General features: G+C 40.3%; 1 protein-coding gene across 1 annotated transcript; it reads left to right on the forward strand.

The window, feature by feature from the left end:
- The first annotated feature begins 2,469 nt into the window (after positions 1-2,469).
- On the forward strand, positions 2,470-23,332 carry LOC123515517 (follistatin-related protein 5-like). The gene is given in 21 exon segments (XM_045274199.1): positions 2,470-2,488; positions 11,638-11,696; positions 13,121-13,241; positions 13,744-13,866; positions 13,869-13,961; positions 14,226-14,338; positions 14,642-14,869; positions 15,093-15,233; positions 15,586-15,718; positions 16,578-16,735; positions 16,844-16,970; positions 17,111-17,208; positions 17,430-17,625; positions 17,822-17,965; positions 18,105-18,220; positions 18,533-18,643; positions 18,791-18,895; positions 19,108-19,258; positions 19,435-19,632; positions 19,906-20,052; positions 20,841-23,332. Coding segments are annotated over 20 exon segments (2,784 nt in total). The 5' UTR covers positions 2,470-2,488; positions 11,638-11,645; the 3' UTR covers positions 21,071-23,332.
- Positions 23,333-23,577: the final 245 nt, after the last annotated feature.

Genomic DNA, 23,577 nt, shown 5'->3' on the forward strand with positions numbered 1-23,577 from the left:
AAAAAGAGGGAAAAAAAGGAGACACAAGAGAAAGCTTTGTATCTTTTTGAGAAGCCTCTACTGAACTACTGCAGGAAGACAATCACGGTGAAGGAGGAAGGAACAGAACACGGAGGAGGAAGATAAAGAGGAAAAGAAGGACCAGCAGGAGGAGGAGGAGGAGGAGGAGGAAAGAGAAAGGGAAAATAGAAAGGAAATTCCAAAACAGCAATAGATCATAAGTTTTTCCAAAGGCTGTACAGAAGAATGATAGTACAGAAGAAGGCTCTCCCACCCATCCATCTCTCCACCGTAAAAATAACAGTGAAATGGTACAACGTTATATAAACACGAAATTTGAAAGGATAAGCGAAAGTTAAGCACTACATCTATTTCTTATTTGTAGCTGAGGGTATAAATCCATGATAGATAAATACATGATAGATGGGTAGGGTGGCCTGAATAAAAAAAAATGGTACCATAGAAAGACACCAAATTTGACAGGATAAGAGAAAGTTAAGGGCTACTTCTACTTGTTTGTGGCTGAAAGGTATAAATGCATAAATAGTTGTGTAAGATGGACTGAATAAAAAAAAAATGAAAAAGAAAAAAAAGCGAAATGGTACCACATTGCTTAAAAAAAAACACACGGAATTTTAAATGATAAGAGAAAGTTAAGAGCCAAATTTACTTTCGTTTGTGTCTGAAAGGTATAAATACATGATATATAGTTGTGTAATCTAGCCTGAAAAGAAGCTAATAAACGAGATGGTACCACGTTGCATAGGAAACCCACACGGAATTTGAGAGGATAAGAAAAAGTTAAAATCTACATATACTTTTCTTTGTAGCTGTTTGTATAAATGCATAATACTGGCTTAATGTTTTGTGTATATCGTAAGCACAGTCTGGTTGGCAAGAAACGGTGCTGTAGTCTTGTCTGGCACTTTCTAGGGAGGCAGCAGTCAATCAGGACCCGGCTCCAGTCACTTCACTGAGTTTGTGTATGTACTTTCCCTTTAGAAACGCCGTACACTGCTTCCCCCTGCAATATTGATCCCTTCTACTATATTCCCGAAGTTGATCGAGGAGGAGTAGAAGGAGGAAGAAGAGGAGACTGAAGACAAGGGAAGGAGCAAAAGTAGTGTCTAACAGTCAAAGAAATGAAAGGAAAGGCTAGACAAAGAACGTAAAGAAGCAGGAGGAAAAGGAAGAGGTGGAGAAGGAATAGATGAGGGAGAAGAATGAGAAGATTCCTAACAAGACAAGGGAAGAGGAGAAGAATGAAGTGAGAACTAAAAGAGCAGAGGAGGAAGTTGAAGAGAGATAAATGAAAGCGAGAGAAGTAGAGAAAATAAGGTAAGAGAAGCAGATAAGAAGAAGAGGAAGGAGAAAGATTAGTGAAGGGAAGAAGACAGAGAAGAAGAGATAGAAGAAGAAAATAAAGGAAAACGAAATACAGAGAAAAAAATAAGAGAACGAGAAAAAAGAAGAAATGGAGGAACAAGAGAAGTAGGAAAAGAAGATGGGAGAGGAGGAGGAGGAGGAGGAGGAGGAGGAGGAGGAGGAGGAAGAGGAGGAGGAGGAGGAGAGAGATGAAGAGTGAAGAAGAGAGCACTAGAGAGAGAGAGAGAGAGAGAGAGAGAGAGAGAGAGAGAGAGAGAGAGAGAGAGAGAGAGAGAGAGAGAGAGAGATCAAAGAAAGCGTGGTAGTCAGAATAACGATGACGTGAGAAGATGAGGAGGAGGAGGAGAAGGAGAAGGAGGAAATGGAGGAGGAGGAGGTGGTGATGGTGGTGGAGAAGGAGGAGCAGGAATAAAAGAAATGTAATAGAATGAGAGGGAAATGAGGGAAGAAGGAATAAAACTAATTTTGAAGAGATACAAAATTTGCCTTTAGTTTCTCTCTCTCTCTCTCTCTCTCTCTCTCTCTCTCTCTCTCTCTCTCTCTCTCTCTCTCTCTCTCTCTCTCTCTCTCTCTCTCTCTCTCTCTCTCTCTCTCTCTCTCTCTCTCTCTCCTAAGATTATCCAACAAAAAAAAAAAAAGAAAGAAAGAAAGAAAGAAGAAGAAACGAAAACTGCCTCATATTTACGTACATGTTTTTCCTCCCATAGCACACAATCTTTCATTCCTCTTTCTTTCTTTCTCTCTATTTTTTTTTTTTTCAATCTGTCTATCTTTCTCTTTTCCTTCTTTCCCTCTTACTGTCTCTCTCTCTCTCTCTCTCTCTCTCTATGTCTCCCTCACCACCACTGGCTCTTACTTCCCCCACCCCCATCTTTTGAATATGCAGCACAAACCCTGGGCTTCCCACATCATTAAGAATATTGCGGAAACTCAAAGCCGTACAGCTCACACAGGGACCCAAATGCTTTGCTCTTACTTACATGACGCACGCATACTCGCATACATACACAGCAGCAAGGAGGACACAGAGGGAGTTTATCTGGCTGTGTCTGTGGCTGTAGCTGTGTGTGGATGTGTTAGGGAGTGTTCTCTCTCTTGTATGGTTAGTAGAAAATATTGTTTTGGTGTGGCTTGTGGAAATGTTTCTTGTGTTTCTCTCTCTCTCTCTCTCTCTCTCTCTCTCTCTCTCTCTCTCTCTCTCTCTCTCTCTCTCTCTCTCTCTCTCTCTCTCACTCTCCGATAGTCATGAAAAACGTAGATATCTTTCTTTCATCACTGTTTAATTTTTCTTTTTTATTCCTTTTGACTGGCGTGTAAGAACCTTTTCACCTCTCCTTCCTTTCTCCGTCCCGTCTAACGTTTTGTGTGCCCGAAACGTTTCCTCGTATGTAAGAACGTTTCATTGAATGCTTTTATGAGTCTGCGGTAAGAACTCCACTACTTAATACGTGTCAAAGGCTGGCAGGCACACACACACACACACACACACACACACACACACACACACACACACACACACACGAGCAATCTCTACCAGGAGTATGTATGCATGAGGCCACGAACTTGTGTTATTGTCGAGTGTGGGAGTGAGGTCCAAGGTTCGCAAGGTGCTCAGAGTACGCACTGTTTTGGTTGGTGCTAATTGTCCCTATTGGCTTGATAATGTGTGTGTGTGTGTGTGTGTGTGTGTGTGTGTGTGTGTGTGTGTGTGTGTGTGTGTGTGTGTGTGTGTGTGTGTGTGTGTTGCCGGCGGGGGAAGGAGAGGTAGAGAGAAAGAGACAGAGGAGAGTGGCCGGGTTATGAGAAGGAAAAAGGGAAAGAAAAGAAAGTAAAAAGAAAGTGGCAGTTTTGATAATATTGATAATGATGACAGATGAAATTTTCTTCTACTTCTATTTCCGTCGCTGTTCTTCCTTCTCCACTTCCTGCCCTTCCTCCTCCACCACCACCACCGTTGCCAAGTGCGAGAGAGTGGCGCTATGCAAGTACAAACCCTTAGCTCTACACATGATGACTCGAGCTCTTAATCAACGAGTTTTATGCAGCAGTTAAGAGCACTGAGGAGCAGAAGCACACAGGGGCGGGTTGCAACGGGTGCTTGAGTGTCTGAAGGGGAGAGGAAGGGTGCGGGATGACGGATGAGTGACGGGGTGAGTGTTGAAACGCCACATGTAGCTCGCATCTCATAACAGACTCAAGGGGCGTCTCCAGAGTGAGTGCTAGTGTGCATGGTGTTAGTGTGCTTTGAGGTACAGACGATGCTTTGGTCCTGTTTGGTGTGTGTTTTGGAAAGATCATCAACTAGCATTCTGAGAGAGCAATTAGAAACAAGCAAAGCGAAAATATAAATGTAGAGGGAAAGGAGAGAGAGAGAGAGAGAGAGAGAGAGAGAGAGAGAGAGAGAGAGAGAGAGAGAGAGAGAGAGAGAGAGAGTGTGTAGCGTGTCCAGAATGAATATAAGAGTGTCCTTTATTAGTGCACTTTGAGATATAGACAATGTTTCAATCCTTTGTGGAGTCTACGTTGAAAAAAAATATAAACTAATATTCTGAAAGCAATAGGAAACGTCACTGGTAAAGAAAGAGAGAAAGAAAAACACAAACTCACACACAAACACGGAAGAAAAGGAGAGAGAGGAAGAAAGAAGGTCTTCATATCACAAATGGAGAGGAGGGAAGGGAGACAGACGTCAGAGGCGGCACTGAGCTAAAGAGACCCCTGGATGTCTGGCGAGGGCATGTCCCTTGTCTGGTGTGTGTCCGAGGCTTGCTGTGGTGACGGCTGTGGGGCGCGATGAGTGATGCAGCGTCCTTGGGGTGGCGGGGCAAGGCGTGAGTGTGAAGCAGCGTCACTTGAGGCAGTCGAGAGTAAAGAGAGAGAGAGAGAGAGAGAGAGAGTACTATAAACCAGCAAACCTCCACGTCTCAGTTCTTGTATAAAATATGCCTACCTACAGAAGCCAACATTACTATATTTTCATGAAGAGAGAGAGAGAGAGAGAGAGAGAGAGAGAGAGAGAGAGAGAGAGAGAGAGAGCACACTAATGAAAAACCAACAGAAACTCACCAAAAACGTTTTAAGAAATATTACACGAAGCGACGTCAGCGATTCGTTATGGCAGCGCAGGACACAAAACACGAGATTACAACTTGACATTGCACTCTTAAATCGATTACTCTCAAGAAAAAGATAAAACAGATAACATTATACTTTTTAAATACTTTCTTTTCCGCTGCAAATTCAGTTCAGTTTTGTTTACGTGATTTGATAGACGTGATATATTTGTAAACCCTTATTCCCAACATTACACCTATTTATTTTCCCTTGTATGTGTTGAGGCGATCAGAGAGAGTGTGTGTGTGGGAAGGTGACATATTGCCTTGCCTAGCACTGACGGCTCTATTCCTTTCTCCCTTTCAAGTTCCTATCTGGCAGTGACGTGAGGCTAAGCTCCCTCTTTATTGTTCGCCTTTTCGTTCCCTAGTCGGTGAAGGGGAACCGTGAGAGTGGCTCAGATTTTCTATTTAGAAGCAGCGGAGATTTGCTGAAGGAGTGAAAGCGACCACCGAGTTCTTATATACGAATCCTAGCGTGCAGAGTTGCTGGAAGTAGCTGGAAATTGAGTAATAGCTTTGTTTTAGACCTTAAGATTCATGAAAGCATTGTCCGTTTGTGAGTGAGAGCGAGTGATAAAGTGATTGAGTGAGTAGGTGGTAGTGAATGATAGCGAGTGAGTAAATGAATGACTGTGTGAAAGACTGACTGAGCGAAACAGTGAGTGAAAGTGAGATTAGTAAGTTGCAGACTAAGATAGAGAGTGACTAAAAGATAAAGATGTATAGATAAAGTGCTGAGAAAAATTACAAAAAAAAAAAAAATCTTGGTTAAAAACGAAAATTACTGATTTAGGCGATTCCACACGTAAAAACATTTCAATCCCAACCCAAGTTCTGTTGCAGCTCTCTAAACATGTACTAGAACCTATTGAAATACTACAGACTACAGATAAAGGCCTGTAAACATTAAGGATTCATAGTAAAAAAAATAATAATAATAATAATAATAATATTGATTTAAGAGACTCCATTCATAAAAAGAAGCAAAAACATTTCAATCCTAATCCTCATTATATTTCAACCCTCTAAACATCTACTAGAACCTATTGAAATACTACAGACTACAGATAAGGCCCTGAAATTCAACATTAAGGAATCCTAGTTAAAAGAAAAGAATACTGATTTAAGAGATTCCATTCATAATAATTAGCTTTTTTCAAACCCTATTTCTTTTTAACCCCTTAAACATCTACTAGAACCTATTGAAATACTACAGACTACAGATAAAGCCCTGAAAACATTATGGAATTCTAGTTAAAAGAAAAGAATACTGATTTAAGAGCTTCCCTGCATAAAAATCAACTGAATCTCAATCCTAGCTCAGTTTTAACCCTCTGAACAAGCACTAGACCTTGTTAGAATAGTACAGACTAAAGATAAAGGACAGAAAAAGGTAAAAGAACAAGAGTTAAGGTCATTCAAAGTAAATAAGGTCACCCAAATCGAGACAAAGGATAGAAGATGTAAAAGAACAAGAATTAAGGTCATTCAAAGTAAATAAGGTCACCCAGATCGAGACAAAGGTCAGAAAAACGTATACGAATAAGAGTTAAGGTCACCCCAAGTAAATAAGGTCATCCAGATCAAGACAAAGGTCAGAAAAACGTATAAGAATAAGAGTTAAGGTCACCCGTAGTAAATGAGGTTAACCAGGTCACCCAGGACACCCAATCAGCTCAGTCACAACCCTAGTCCAGTATTAACCCTTCCTAGCGAACCTTCCAACTGCCGCGACCACCACTGGAAACCCTGGAAACCCTGGAACCTCTGGAACCATATTGCTCTGTCCCTTTTTTTCTGGATTATTGACGATTGCGCCTCGGATTTCCCCTCTCTACCTCCTCCTCTTCCTCCTCCTCCTCCTCCTCCTCCTCCTCCTCCTCCTCCCTCGCCTTTGCTTACACCGATTCCAGGAAAAACAGGCTTATTCTGGAACACGCTGGAAGATCTCGTTTTGAGGATTTTAAGTTTCGTCCTGTATATTTTTTGTTCGTTTTTTTTTTTTTTTTCTTCTTTTTCTTCTTATTTTCGTTCCTTTTCTTTTTTTTATTCTATTTATTTGTTTATTATTCTATTTTATTCTTTTATTTATTTTTTATTTTTTTATTTATTTTTTTTTTTTTGTAGTGATCTGTAGTGAAGATGATTCGATCTGCTCTGTGTAATTTAGCGTATCGGGTTCCTCTCTCTCTCTCTCTCTCTCTCTCTCTCTCTCTCTCTCTCTCTCTCTCTCTCTCTCTCTCTCTCTCTCTCTCTCTCTCTATGACACGCGACATTCCCGGAAGGTTGCAGAATAAAATTAAAAGAAGCAGGAATAGGAAAGTAAGATAAATAATTTTAGATGTAAAGAGAGAGAGAGAGAGAGAGAGAGAGAGAGAGAGAGAGAGAGAGAGAGAGGGGGGATAACCATGAATTTTGGATACAATCACAGACTTGCCAACGTAAGGAAAATATTCGTCGTTCTCTACGCCTTTCACTTCCATTTACTCTCTCTCTCTCTCTCTCTCTCTCTCTCTCTCTCTCTCTCTCTCTCTCTCTCTCTCTCTCTCTCTCTCTCTCTCTCTCTCTTCGGAATTTCATGATATCACTGACGCTAAACTGATAAATCTATATTACTAAGAACGCTACGTCTATCCGTCTGTCTGTCTGTCTGTCTGTCTGTCTGTCTGTCTGTCTGTCTGTCTGTCTGTATGTCTGTCTGTCCGTCTGTCTTTCTGTCTGTCTGTCTGTCTGTCTGTCTGTCTGTTTGTCCGTGTGACCTATTTTCAGACCAATGCGATCGATTCGGTAACAAAAGCAAGCACCAATCAATGACAAGATTACGTAACGTTTAGCTATGAATGGATAAAGTCACTAAATAATTGTCTGTTATTGAAAATGTCCCAGTGAAAGAACAAAACTGCGACACACTTATATCTTGACCTTAGTGCACTATTAGACCATTTTATTGACAATAGGAAGTGTATGGAGGTCAGAAGATTAATGGCCAGAGTCTTCACTATTTTAATCCTCCGACATGAGTTCCTGAAGCTGTATAAAACCACCAAATAGTAAGCAGAATGAATAAGGAAATGCGTCATGGCACTGAAGGGGTTAAGAATACGAGGCTGAGAAGAAATCAGAAAGAAGTGATTGCAGAATTTTGCTCTACTTCTGCCCATGACTGTAGACTATTCACATTTATCCTTCTTTGACGGTGAAAGCTTTATTCCCTTTCAGCAAAACGTAATGTAAAGTGATATGTTAAAATTTCTTATTCCATTGTTGAAACCTTACCAGTGTTATTTAACGTCGTATTTTAAAGTTTTCCTGCTCTATTAATTCTATCTGCTTCTTTGACGGTGAAACCTTCTTATCTTCTTGCTTTGTTATCGTTTTATTCCCTTCCAGCAAGACGTAATGTAAAGTGATATGTTAAAGCTTCATATTTGAGTGTTGAAACCTTAGCAGTGTTATCTAACGTCGTATTTTAATGTTTTCCTGCACTACTAACGATATATGCTGTCCTGTTTCAATTCTCAAAGGCTACTAACCCTATCTGCTATCGTATTTCAACGTTTTCTTAGTTTACTAACGCTATATGCTGTCTTTTTCATTTCTTTAAGGTTACTAACGCCATCTTTTAACGTTTTACAAAGGTTTTCACACACAACTAACGCCATCTATCATCGAATTTCAAAGTTTTCGTACACAACTAATGGAATCTATCATCGAATTCCAAAAGTTGTCGTACGTAACTAACGCCATCTGTCATCGATTTTCAAGGGTTTTCATTCGTAGCTAAAGCCATCTAGCGTCGCATTACAAAGTTTTCCTACACCATCTGTTGCTGCACTTCCTGTTGACACAATGAGATCAGTCACCTCGTTTAGATTTTTATTGCGTTCGTGTTTCCAGTACAGGTGTCCCGTGGGAGAACAGACACCTGACAACAACCCGCATTTACTGCGTTTCGTTTTGTAGGGGTGGCTTTGTGTGTGTGTGTGTGTGTGTGTGTGTGTGTGTGTGTGTGTGTGTGTGTGTGTGTGTGTACGTTGAGTAGTTGGGAAAGACTGAAGTGTGTGATATTACGTTTGTCCTGTCAGATCTTGCCTTTAAAAATGTATACATGCTCTCTCTCTCTCTCTCTCTCTCTCTCTCTCTCTCTCTCTCTCTCTCTCTCTCAGCAGCAAGCCTCCTCCTCCTCGCCCTCTCCTAAATCCTGCGCATGCGTGTTAACTTCCCGTAAATAAACCAGACCTAATGTGAACCAGTTTCGTGTTTAGTGTCTCTCTCTCTCTCTCTCTCTCTCTCTCTCTCTCTCTCTCTCTCTCTCTCTCTCTCTCTCTCTCTCTCTCTCTCCACCCCATTACCTCTCCCTTTGTGTCCTTTCTCTCTCTCCCTTCGCTCTCTCTCTACCTCTATACTCTCTTTTTACCTGTTGTTCACGTCATTCCACAAGATTCATGGTTTGTTTTGGTAGTTTTATGCTTAAAATCCTTTGCAGTGTGTGGGAATAAGATTATTTTTGTCCTGTGTTCATTTTTATGTTTCTTTTCTCCTTTTTTTATTCTTTTCTTTCTTCGATTCTTTTTAGTTTGTTTGATTTTTTTGACTAAGGTGTGGAAATTTTTATGTTTTTGTTATTTCTTGTTTTGTGGTTTTCCTTTTATTTTTCTTGTTTCTGTATTGTTTTTTTTTTCTCCTCCTCCTCCTCCTCCTCCTCCTCTTCCAGTTTCATGTCCTTTCCTGCTTTTGTTCTCTTGTTTTGCCCTCTTTCCTCACCTTTATTCGTCGTTCTCCTATTTTAAGCACCCATTTCGTCCTTCTCCTACTCCTCCTCCTCCTCCTCCTCCTCCTCCTCCTCCTCCTCCTCCTCTGCCACAGGTGCTCCCTCCGTCACAAGGCAAACAAATAGCAGCAGTCAATGTGTTGTTATTGTTGAGGTTGAGGAAGCTTCTCTCTTTCTGCCCCCCAATGCCTCACACACCCAGGGCTTTACTGAGACTAGATTTGCATGAGACTCCCAAACGCAGGGCTCTCTTCTTCCTCTTCCTCCTCCTCCTCCTTCTTCTCCTCTTCTTCTTCTTCTTCTTCTTCTTCTTCTTCTTCTTCTTCTTCTTCTTCTTCTTCCTCATCCTCCTCCAGGCCTCGTGTGGGCGCCTGAGCTGAAGGTTTGATGAATTTATAAGCAGTGTTTTCGTTTCCGTTTTCTTTTTTGCGTTCCAGTCCAGTCTGTGTGTGTTGCTCTTCGCTTCCTTCACTTGTTTCTCCTCCTCTGCGTCCTCCTCCTCCTCCTTCTCCTCTTCCTCCTCCTCCTCCTCCTTCTGTTGGTCTTCCTTCTTCTTCTTCTTCTTCTTCTTCTTCTTCTTCTGTTTGTCTTCTTTCTTTTTATTCGTTCTGTTCGTGTTTTGTTGTTCTCCCCCATTTCTTTAGTCCATCCTTTCTCTCTCTCTCTCTCTCTCTCTCTCTCTCTCTCTCTCTCTCTCTCTCTCTATTACGGGTATCTTTTTTTTTCAATATATAGAATTGATTATGATTTCACCACCTCGCATTCATGTTAGTGCCATTACTCGTGTTATTAATGTATTATTACATATATACTTCTGGGAAAAGATAAATAAGTAAATAAATAAAATAAAATCGTATTGGTGTTGGTAGGTATACCGAACTCAATTCATTTCTCGAACGTTTTTTTTTTTTTCTTCTTTTTCAAATGTTGGATCATAACATTCGAGTTTAAGCTATCGAAAGAAAAAAAAATCACACTCGTCAACTTTGATTTTATTTAATTTTACTTTTTATTTGTGTATTCTTGGCGGAATCATCTCTCTCTCTCTCTCTCTCTCTCTCTCTCTCTCTCTCTCTCTCTCTCTCTCTCTCTCTCTCTCTCTTTTTATGTAAACTTTGAGAGACGGAAATGTTGAGTGACGCGAACCTATCCTGTCCTCGCAGAGAAAGCGTCACTAGCTGGAAACAGTATTCATTTTTCACCTCTTCCTTCCTTCGCACCCTTTCCAATTTATTTTCGTCCGTAATGAAATTCGTTGACCATAACTTGACTGCATATTCTGAAGAAGGAGGAGGAGGAGGAGGAGAAGCAGGAGGGAGGGAAAGAGAGAGAGAGCTTGGAAGGAAGAGGGAGAGAGAGAGGGGAAGTGAGGAGGCAGAGAAAGGTTAGAAATTACGTAGAATCGAAGGAGAAAAAGAGGAAACCAGAAGAGGAGTAGGAGGAGAAGAGGGAGAGAGAGAAGAGAGGAGTTAAGAATTACGAAGAACTGAAGGAGAAAGAAAAGAAACTAGAGGAGGAGAGAGAGAGAGCGCGATGAAGAGAGAGGAGTTAGGGAATAGCTTGGAATTACGAAGAACTGAGGAAGCAAGAGAAGAAACTAGAGGAGGATGAGGAAGAAAAATAAGAGAGGGAACAGTCAAGAGTTGGGCGTTACGTAGAATCGAAAAAGGAGCAGGAGGAGAAGGAGATTGAAGAAGGAGGAGTCACGGGGTGGAAAATAAAGTAAGATCGAAGAAGGAGGCGAAGAGACCAAAAAGAAAATGAAGGAAAGGGATGAGAAATGAGAACCGTTGAAAGATTAAGAGGAATAGGAATTAAAACAAAATAAGATGAAGTTAAATTAATACCAACAGAAAGATTAGAACGAGGTTGAGAAGAAATAAACAAAGGAAATAGAAAGTCTCTTAGAAGGAAGAAATTAAAAAGATAGACGGTAAGATTCGAAAAACAGAAACAAAACAGGAAGAGAAAAAGAAAAAAGATGGAGGAAGAAGAGAAGGTAGCGGTGGGAAAGGTGTGAATTCAGCAGGTTAACTATCAGCAGGTGTCAATAGCTTGCCTGCGCTCTGGAATTCTGGGACTAACCTCCTATTTCTATTGGCGCATTTACTGACGCATTTGTTCCAGCCTTAGCCAATATACCTACGTGGTTTTCCGAGAGAGAAAAAGAAAGGATGTGTGTGTGTGCGTGTGTGTGAGAGTGTGAGTGTGTGTTTTTGCGTTATGTCAGCTATAAATCAACTTTTCTTTTCCTTCACGATCTTAATATCTCTGTCAAGTAAGATGAAATACGTATTCTCTCTCTCTCTCTCTCTCTCTCTCTCTCTCTGGATGATTAATTGTTCTCTTTCCTCCCACACACAGAGAGCAAGATGGAGCGAGTTTGGTTGATACTTGCTCTTGTGACGTTCTCCAGCGCCATGGTAAGCCCAAGCAACGTATATCTTAACCCCTACAGTACTGGGACACATTTCTACCTTGAGTTTTGGACATGATTAGACGCTTTTGTTTACATTAGAAAGGATCTATGGAAGTTAAAAGTTTAATGTCCAGAGTTTTCACTATTTTAATCCCCACGTGAGTTTCTGAAACTGTATAAAATCACCAAATAGTAAGCAGAATAAATATGAAAACGTACCGTGGTACTGAAGAGGTTAATTCAAAATATTTTGTAATTTCAGTATTAGATTAGAATGAAAGGTGGCAGTATTAGTATCAGTGTTAGTAGGGTAGTAGCAGTAAACTTATGTAATTCGTTCTCAGCTGGAGTGGTAGATGAATGGAATAGACCAGTAATTAGGTTGTTAGTGCTGATCGAATCACTGGGGAGCTTTAGAAATTTCGGCGGTGTCCTAATGTAAATGTCTCTCCAGCTCTCCTCGTTTCCTGACTCCCCCCCTCTCAGCTCTTTTTATTATTATTAGGACAGGGTCGAAGATTCATAGATGAGGATGATAAGTGAAAATTTCAGGTTTGATACGGAAACTGCCACATGTTAATCTGATGATCTCTTGAAGCTTCATTTGTTTTGTTTTAGTGAGAAATGTAAGTGTTGTGACATTTCTTCTCAATAAATTTTGCCCGTTCTTCCCTTTCCCTATGTTTCCTGTTTATTTAAGTAACCAAACGTAGTGTAACATTAAGTATTGGCTAGAGTGGGTTCGTCTTAGTTTAAGCAGCATGACAAGTGTACAAGTTTTGACATTCTCCTCCCGCAGAATTTTACGCTATTTTTTCTCCCATTCACTATTAGGGTAACCATATGTACTGGCGGTGATAGTTTCTTGTAAGTGCTTTGTCATTGTAAGACGTGGGAATTACCACGTTGTTGTTTACCTTCCTTCCTGCCACTTGAACTGTTCCAGAAAAAGATCATCAAAATGCCTTCAGATCTTCATTGATTAACTTTTTTTTGAAGTTTTTTTTTTTTTTTTTTTTTTTTTTTTTGGGGGGCTAAATTAAGGCAAGGAGGATGGGGAGAACAGCAGATTGATATGGAGTAGGCCTAATTCACATAAGTAAGGCATAGAGTATTAAGGTAAATCAGTATAAGAATCATAGATAGAGGAAGTTCTTGAATGAGTCAAGACAAGTCCAAATTCAATAAAGGTTAGAGCAAATCTTATTAGGTCTTGAAGTAAGTGAAAGTAAATCAGAGCAAATCACGGTAAGGCCAAGAAGTCAGAGTAAGTTCTGGAGTAAGTCAGAACAAGGCCTATGATATCCAAGAGTAAATTAGAATGCAGAAGTGAATCCAAGCAAATCAGTGTCAGTAAGTTTTGGAGTAGGTCAGAGTAAGTCCTAAAGTAAGATCACTGTATAAGAGTCTCATCATGTGTTCCCACAGTCTCGGCGGCACCGGGACGCCACGCCTTACTTCGACGATGAGTCTCACCGGCTGTGGTCGTCTGATGCTGCAGAGTTGCTGGAGGGAGAGACAGTTGATGCCCACGTCATACAACACCATGGTGAGACTGCCACAAGGACTAAGAGCAATGCTATACACTTAGCAACATTACATTATCTCAGCAAGGAAATGGAGAGGAATTTTTAAGTTGGTCTTCGTTAACAGAATGGAATGAAGATGGTCTCTGATTCAGTAATTATGCAGAGTGTTGTGCTTCAAATGAATACTGATAGCAACCCATTATCATTGTGCAAGATCAAGCTGGGTGAGGCAACACACTCACTAGTTATGATACAATTCAGAAACAGAGTTGACTTACCTCACCATTGTCATCTCTCTTGAATATAACCTTTCATCATCAGAACCAGTTAGAATTTATATACTCCACCATTGTCATCTTTTTTGTAATACAACCTTTTCTCATCAGATCCAAAGTTAGAATTGTCACATTTTGCCAGTCTTCTCTCATAATGTAACCTTTTCCTCTCAGATTCATAGATAGAGTTGTTATACATACTTCACCATTGCCATCTCCCTCTTGTAATGCAACTATCCCCCTTCAGATCCATGCCAAGCACATTTCTGCGAGCGGGGACGTGTGTGTCGCCTGGACCACATTGGTGAGCCACAATGTGAATGCCAGCCCTTCTGTTCCCGCCACCGAAAGCTGGTGTGTGGCAATGATGGCGGCTGTACCTGAATCACTGTGAGCTGCACCGTGCTGCCTGCTTCAGTGGTGCCAGGATCCACATTGATAGGAGCAGAAAGTGTTTCAGAAAAGGTATTTACAAAGGACTGTAGCTGTTACTGAGGAATGAGGGAAGGATTGGAGGTGCCTTAGTGTGGAGTGCATGAGGGAAGGGCTGGAGGTGTCTCTTGATGTGGAGTGAGGGAAGGGTTGGAGGTGTGTCTCTCTTGGTGTGGAGTGAGGGAAGGGCGGGAGATGGCTGCGTTGTGAGTACTACGTCTTGATGTGGAATAAAAGACATGCTGGAGATGTCTATGTCCAAAGCACTAATTAAGTAAAATGTTCCTTCCCACCCAGGGTTGATGCCCATCACCTGGGACAACACCCCATCACCCGCCACACCAGCACCCCACAACAGGGAAGAGACGCTTGATCTGGAGCCAACACAGATCCGCGATGACCTGACACAAGTAAGTCACTTTATTGCCACCACTACTTAAAGTTTTTTTATCTACCATTCATGAACAAACACTGATAGATGTTAGTCACTCATTTTAAGTATATGAAGAATTAAAAACAGCAAAAATTGCTTTGTTCATGTCAATGCTTGGTATCTTATCAGTTCCAGTGCATGTACATCCAAGCATTTCAGATTTATTATGCTGCTTTCATTAAAACTGGGATTAGAACATGCATGTGGTTCTCTATTTGAGCATTATCTGGACTGCTAAATGCAATTATTTATCACTTATATGTGTACATATATCTTTCAGGGAGGAGGAGCAGTGCTGACAACACGGTCACCTCTTGAAGATGATCAGAACAAATTACAGAATGAAGTTACACATTTAGAGGTTGGTGAGCAGCAAGATGAACTGGTATCAAGCAGCAGCAGCAGTAGTAGTGACAGCATCAGCAACAACAGTGGCAGCAGCAGTAGCAGCAGCAGCAGTGCCTCACCCAACAGTCTGTGTTCATTGCAGCAATATGAAATTCTTAAGGTGAATAACAATCCTACCCATGGAGCATTGATTGAGAAGTCATCATTTTAACTCTAAATTCTTTACATATCATCATTACTTTTATGTATTTACAAACCACTTTTGGTACAGATTAAATATTTTTTATCCATCTTGATTAAGCACCAGATGTTATCAAATTGTGCAATGGTTACAGCTCAGACATGTTATTTCTTATTCAATTTTGCTATTCTTATCTCTCCAGGACAATCTCCTCCTGTACCACCATGCACGACTAATGGCTGAGAATGGCCGGGGCTCCGAGCGGGAATACTTGGTGAGCCTTATGTTTTCCAAATTTGACACCAACAACAACGGTGCCCTGGACCGCACAGAGCTGACACAGGTGAGGCACCATTCACACCACCTGGTACTGTATTACTGCCTATCACAAGGTCACCATTCTTGTACCTTGAAGACATTTAACTATAATAATTTGATATCTTTATGCTACAACCTCACTTTTACCTTATCTCCAAACACCCTTTTAACATGTTTCATACTCACGTTCTATGGATTTACCACCTTTTCTCATGAAACCTTTATTTTTGTGCTATTTCCACTCTTTTTTATTAGATTTTTTTCTGGTTTGTGGGTAATTTGATTTATAAATTAAGTAAGATACAAATATTGACCTAAGTCTCCTTTCTGCTGTGTTGTGACTGATGTCCCTGGTGGTGATGATGGTGGTTGTAAAGGTGTCACAGGAAGAGGAAGTGAGTCGTCTGGCAGAGGACTGTTCACTGGCTGACCTTCTGCACTTTGATGACACAAACAACGATGGACAACTCAACCTCAATGAGTTCTATACCGCCTTCAGTAAGTTGTACAGTAAGTTATCATGCCTCCCGCTACCCGTTACCACACCCTTCCTCCCTCTCCATCATATGTCCCTTCCTCATCATCCTCCCCTTCATCCTCTCCCTCCATCCACCGCCTCTATGCATCTTTTTCTTGTTTTCCTCAATGTGTATGTGTTGCATTAAGAATAGAAAAGGCAAGCTCACCAAAAGTTTCAAGAGACCCATACTCACTCATTTGTACTGGGCCAGACTTGTCAAACTTTACTTGTCCACTTTATCCCGTTTTCTTTTGGTAGTGAGTTTGCCATTACTATTCTGAATGTCTTGTATGTATGCATGTATGTCTCTCTCTCTCTCTCTCTCTCTCTCTCTCTCTCTCTCTCTCTCTCTCTCTCTCTCTCTCTCTCTCTCTCTCTCTCTCTCTCTCTCTCTCTCTCTCTCTCTCTCTCTCTCTCTCTCTCTCTCTCTCTCTCTCTCTCTCTCTCTCTCTCTCTCTTGCATGTGTAGTATTTTCCTTCCCTCATATTTAATCACCTTCCTCTTAAGCCTTCCCTCTGTCACTTCCTATTTCATACCTTTCTCCCAGATTTCCTCTTCCTTCTGCCTTTGCACTCAGTTTCCCTCAGCACGCTCCCAGCTTGCAGCTGATCTGGCATGCTTTGATTCATGCAGCCTTGCTTTGTCTAGGTTGATTTTGGAAACTTACCCATAGAAGTAGGTAATAGTGTTCATAAATTCTCCTTCAACACTTTCCTTCATCTAGCAGATACTTACAGTTACGTACCATTTAGTTTTCTATTTAAAAGATACTACCCTCACTTGGTTTCTTTTTTATTCTTTTCCATTCTGCATCTTCCCTCACACCTTCTCTCCACTGCTGCTCACAGGTGTGTCAGTGGTATCCTTGGATAAGGCCCTGGAAGTGAACCAGGTGTCAGCACGAGTGGGTGACAACCTGGAGATCAAGTGTGACGTGACGGGCACCCCAACACCCCCTATTGTGTGGCGCCGCAATGGACTTGACTTGGCAGCACTTAACTCTGAGGTGAGGTGAAAGACAGTATGGTGGTCTGTATGGGAGTTGGTGTAATACTGATGGATAAAAGCAGAGCTCGTGAGGAAAGATGAGGTAATTGTTGTCATATTTCCAAAGGACATTCGTGTGTTCATGGACGGATCACTGTACCTCACACGCCTGCAGTTGGTCCATGCTGGGAATTACACTTGTCATGCTGACCGGAACAAGGATGTGGTCCAGACACACATTCTGACAGTCCATAGTAAGTCCATGCAGCTGCTTCAGGTAATGCTGCACTTAGGATATCAGGTGATGCAGTATTTTCTCACACCTATTTTGTCACTTAGGAATATAATGCTTAAAATAAGTGGTTCTCACCTGTTATTTATGGCTATTTTGCAGCCGTGCCCACAGTGCAGGTGACACCACACATTCAGAGTCTACGACCAGGTGAGGAAGCAGTGATGAGCTGCCGGGCCACAGGTGAACCCTTCCCCAAGGTGAGTGTTTGTTTCCCTAGACCATCAAATTCATATACTTATTAACTGCTAAAATCTATATAATATCATCGTGTCATGTTTTAACACTCATTATCTTAGCTTCATTATGTCCATATTTATACAATTGTCTGCCCTACTGATGACAACTCTTACTGTGTAGATCCCAATTTAGTCTGAATACACAAAGAATATAACATTTTTTACCTACCATGTGTAATCAGGTGGACTGGCTCAAAAACGACGAACCGCTGCGGGTGGACATCCCCCACAAATACCAGGTGGTGGGCAACGGCACCCAGCTTAGGGTTCGCAACATTGGCTACGCAGACACTGGTGCCTATATGTGTCAAGCCACTAGTGTGGGTGGCATGGCGCGGGACATCAGCTCTCTTATTGTACAGGAGAACCCCGCTCCAAGTATGTCTTTTTATGTGCCTATGACATACTACTGACTTTTAAATATAGTACTGCTATAACAAACTTTGAAAGGAATTATAGCACATATATATAAAATGGATGGATGAATGAAAAATGTGGTTTACTCTGAGCCATTCATGAATTTCAAACCACAACAGTATAGATATTGGTACTTATTTTGTTTATTTTATCTTAGCTGGAGAGCAGCAGGAGAGCAGAGTGTTTGTATTCCATGACTGGGGAGTGGCAGTGTACGAACCTGATGAGTGTCGGCTCTTCCATGTCATCCAGGGCACTGATGTGATTCCTGGCACTCAGGAGTACGTGTGTGGGGACAAAGGTAAGTTTCCTGTCATCCTATACATGTTTAGAATGCTTGTATTTAATACTCATGATTGTGACATATTATGATAAGGAAATCTTAGTTTATGAGTTACTTTACCACAGATGGATTTCTTGTATTGGCATTTACATTCCAGGCACCAATTGCTCCTGGGGTCGGGCCATCAACGTGGCTGAACGTTACATCTATGTCACACAGCCAAGACTGGACCGTGTGCTGGTGGTGTCAGTACCACAGATGGTAGTTGTGGATGTAAGTAGATTTTTCCCATATCATGATGTCTACATGCATCTATCTATCTATATACCAGACCAGCAATCCCACACATACTTAAACAAGACACCACGCAATTACACACACACATCATTCATGCTCTTTTCTCTATCAGTCCTTGGAAAAGAGTCTCATAACCTACCTTACATACTATATGCTTATTTACAACATCAACTATACACATCTTATAAAACCAGTGTTGAAGATATTAAGAGAGTAAGTTATTTTTATAGTGTTGCTAGTGTTGATACCATTGAAGTAAGATAATGAATGCTTCCCCTTGTTGTGCAGGTGATAGTGACAGACCAGTACCCCGTGGACCTGTCCTATGTCCCCAACCTGGACCAGGTGTGGGTGCTCAACTGGCGCTCCACCAAGGATGACGGAATCAAGACCATACAGGTGACATCTTCTTTTCCTACTAAGACTTTCAGATTGATAGTATGCTTTTATGTTATAGTTTTCATAAGAGTTGAAATCGTAATCAGTCATCGAAGTTCTATAATGGATAATACTATGCATTTAGATTAAATCTGTTTACTTTCCCAGGTGATCCGAGATGCCTCTCAGAAGAAGAAGCACCACACCGTCCACCCCGAACCCATTGATGGCCACTTTGATCTTGTCGAGAATCTGTTTGTCCCCTCTACTCAGGTATGCCTTTATCCATAATAGTATATCTACATTCTTTATTGAACCTCATATGCATGTACATTTTCTTTATTATATTCATCTACTCACAAATTAGCTAGAGATGCAGGAATATGTATAATACTGATACATAGAAGGGATCTGTTGTTGAAGTAGTGCATAAAGTTATAGTCATCACATATGGCCACAAACACCAGCCATTCTCTTAATTTCAGGACCTTGGACATGACTTCCGTTATGCCTACGTTACACACACTAACCAGCGTGGTCTCTACAAGCTTGATTTGGCCAACATGAAGTATGTGAAGACTGTTGACCTCACACCTTACAACTGCGTTCCTCAGCATGTTGTGTTCTCTTCCCTGCGTAAGTTTTTAAATTAAATTTGTACCCTTTACTTTTCCCTTTCCATTCATAGATTTTGTGTATGTCAAAAACTAAGGTCTTAAGTCTATTTTGATCTTGTTCAAATTTGCTGTACTACTGTGTATAACTTAAACAGTTAAAGGCAAATGTTACATGTGATTTTCTTTTTGTTTCAGATGGCTTGGTTGTGATGGACTGTCAGGAACCAGTGACTGGAAGGCGCACAGGACAGCTGGTGCTTGACTACCTGACAGATGCAGTCCTTAGCCACAAGCCATCACTAACAGGAGAGCCCCATGTTGTACCAGACTCTTCACTTGCTGTCACAGTGGACACACAGGATCATGTTAAGATTGTTGTCCAGAAAGTAACAGGTTAGTCACATCAAGGCATCACAAAGGTGCTATTCCTTACTGAATTTTACTCACATATATAATAAAACATCAATGAAGCAATCATACTAAGATTCTTATGTGAAAAAAAAAGTTTTCTGTAAGCTACTTGATGGAATGAGTTACTTATCCATTCTTGTCCAAGCTTTGCATTATTTTTATGTTGATATTACATTTGTGAAGTGAGAAATATTTCATTGGTTTATGTATAGTATCATGTACTCAACATTTTGTTTCTCTCTGAACCTGATGCAGATCATGGACTGGACTACATGTTTGATGTCATCACAACTCTCAATGTGAGTGATGTCACTTTCTTCCCCTCCCGCCTCACACACAGCTATGATCTGTTTGCCGCCTCTACAGACAAGGATGACATATTCTTCCTGGACCTTCACACCGGTCAGTTATGTTTGCTTGTTGGCATACCTTTCCAACTCCCTTGAAGTATAATAGAAATATTGAGATATTTGTCTGAAGGATAGATAAGTCTTTAACTATGAGAGGCTTTTATCTATAGGATTGAACCAAAGGTGGAATAAAAAAATTTTAAGAACAGGTTCTCTCAATACCACAATCTTTAAGGCAACCATGCTGACTACATTCAAAGGTTAATCTTTGGGTTGCCACATGCTACAGTCTAGTAAGTGAAATTATTAATTTATTTTCTCAACTTAAAGATATAGAAACTGGTTAGAGGCTAAAGCAAAATTTATACTGAGCAGACAATATATAGTTAATGATTTTTTTAAATTCTGGATTACTCGCAAATGTTTTAATTAATTGTGTTTTTTTTTACGATCGAAAGCCAGTAACAAATCTATGAGGGGTCTACCAAAATAAAAGGTGTCCATGGAGAAAAAAAATTGAGAGCTCCTCATTGAGGCTAACAGCTGGTTCTCAGAATTGATTGATTTCCAAGAATAGGTTCTTACGAACTGGTGTGAATGGCAGCTGAATCCCATTACCTGATTGAACCCTTGACCAAGAGAATAGAAGGATGTTTGAACCATAACAGTGATTTTGATACTTCCTTCTACAATCTAGAGTCATCACATGAAAACAAACATCTTTGTCCAGACTACTCTGATTTAGATTTGTGTGTGTGGAATATTGTCATGAAAGTAGCAGATGACATTTGTATCACTGCCCATACATACAATGATAAGATGTGTCTTGCACTTCTATAGGTAAAGTGGAGATGATCACTGGGGTTGGGAGGGCTATGTCAGCTGACCTGGCCCAGTGGAGGAACACCAACCGACCCATCGTGTCCTCTGGAGTGTTTGGACGCTTCATGGTCTCCCCAGCAGAAGCCGCCATCTTTGTCATCAACGGAGAGACCAGAACAGTCAACTGTGAGATTGGCTCACTGGTGCACCCTCGCCTGGCCGTCTGGGTCACCAGGAAATACATTTAAGTTGTTCTCACCTTAAAGACTTCACCCAAAACTTGATAGGACTTGCATCTCACCTGGAATGAATCATTGTAGTTAGTAAGCATAATTGTGAGGCTTAAAGAGAATAACTAGATTGCCTATATATAAGATCAGTGAAAGAAAAATGGAATTTGAATGAGCTGTTTAAATAATAGGCTTTTGATTGCTCAGTTTGTTCCAAGTCTTTACCTCAGCGGATGTGTCGGCTTGTGTTAGCTTGTAGCATTAGTACCTGGGTGGTGGGTCACCTCGAGGTACACTCAAGAAAGAAGAGCCACAACTCTCCCTCAAGTGCCCAGTTAAAAGAAGTTTTGGTGGCTGCACTGGAAGACATACACCTGTGTTTGGTGCATACAACATTCAGTCTGTATTGTTTTGTCAGTGTCTGGTGCAAATGAATTTTGTATTTAACCCAGCAAAACATACATTATTTTTGGCCCAGTAAACAATGTTGATGTAAGTAACATGGTGAGAAGAAAATTAATGCATACATAGTCCAAATGCCATCCAGCTGTTGCTTTAATTGTAGGAAGTTTTTTCTTTTCTAAGTGAAACTGAAATTGTATAAATTCCATAAAGGCAATAAAATTTGAATTACTCTGCCTTTATGATACAGCATTGTCAGACATACATTATCAGGATATTCTTCACTATAGTATCTTCAAATTAAATGTCCCTCCTTCCATTTCATAGATAATTACATTTTCAAAAATGGAAAGCATCACATACTGAGCTTCAGTGGAGAAATAATGCTTAAGTAGAAGTCTGTGTGGGTCTGCTGCCGCCAGAGTACCTATATCAATCCCTGCCTTAACCAAGCACTCTTCAGTTTGCCTCACCCACTACAGTCGCTAACTGAATGGATGATCAAGTTTTTACAGCATATTACAAACTAATAGGAAAATATTGTATTAATATAATGTTTTCTCTGTAAGTTAAGAAAGTGAGGTGTGTGTGCACTATATTACTGTCACAAAATAGTTTAGGGCTTGAGGATCATACATGAATGTAAATATAAAAAAAAATCCTCTTTCTATGTAGCCTTCACCTTCAAAATTCTAGTTAAGGATGTAGGCCTTAAGTTTTCATTTCTATTTATAATCATAAGCTAAAATCTTGCAGGTTTTAGTTTTTCAGGCACTGTATGTAACTTTTAGTTAAGCTTAGCTCCCAGTTTGTCCAAGTGGAGGAGGCGGTGGTCCACATATCAGGTGACAGAACAGAACTCCCCAAGTGTTCACTCCAAAGCCATCTGATAACTCTTGATAATGGCACACTTCATGTCTGTATAACTCTCTCCCTATATATATAAATATATACATATATATGATATTTTCATATTATTTGCTAGACTGGTTTGTAGTTTCAGTGTAAAGCTGGCAGCCACAAATAGATACAAAGCCTTCTTATGAGGGACACACGTGGGAACATTCCTAAAAATACATATGGAAAAAAAACATGAGGCCTGAAGGACAACCTTAATTTAGGATACATGTACATAAAGTGTTTGACTTCTTGTCATAAATGAATGCTGTCCAAGGAAGAAATGCAGACGAAATCATTGTTTTTAGTCACTATAATTTTTTTCCATCAGTAACATACCATCTTCATTGTTTTATTTGCTTCAGGAGCATTTATTTCATTCACATGTGTTCACTTAGTCAAAACTGGGTTTGAAGGTGCCTCAAGTAGTGGCTTCAAGTAATGACTGCTGTTGTCAACTCAAGGAAAAAAATAAATAAATAATAAATAAATATATATATATATATATATATATATATATATATATATATATATATATATATATATATATATATATATATATATATATATATATATATATATATATATATTATACATACCAGTATTGTTACATCTTACACCAGTGTGCAAATGATGTAAAACAAAATGGTAATATGTATATGTATATTTTAGGCATATATGCTGCAGTTTTTGCATTACACAAATTATTGCATATTTCTTTACAACATTCATTTAGAGACTGACCATTCTAAATGATAAAGAAAACATTGTAACAGACATGATTCCTGTGAAGTTGAACCCAAGCTATGAGAGGCAGCCATTAACACAGTCACTTTTGTAAGCCATTATATCCTTTGTTACATGCAGCTTGTGTTCCAATCCCTGTGTATATCAGTGTAATTCTGACAACTGCGTGTGTGCTATTCATATGTATTTAACTTTGTGATATGTACAACTGATTTTAATAAAACACCTATATTTTTCTGTATTTATTCTCCTATTAAGTGAGTGGCTGGAGACATGAAGTGCTCCTCACCATAACAGTCTACTATATTGCTAACTGGAGAGGGAAAAGGTGCTGTACAGATGCAAGCTCTTGACTCCTTACCTATTGCGGCCATATAATTTCTTGGTAGCAACACCTGGTAACTCCACATCAGGTGAAGTGTTCAGTTTTCCTTTGATAGCTTTGTGACATGGTTTGTTCTGTGGCTTTATAATGTAAA

The sequence above is a fragment of the Portunus trituberculatus genome, chromosome 39 (genome assembly GCF_017591435.1).
Source record: "Portunus trituberculatus isolate SZX2019 chromosome 39, ASM1759143v1, whole genome shotgun sequence".
NCBI classification, from domain to species: Eukaryota; Metazoa; Arthropoda; class Malacostraca; order Decapoda; family Portunidae; genus Portunus; species Portunus trituberculatus.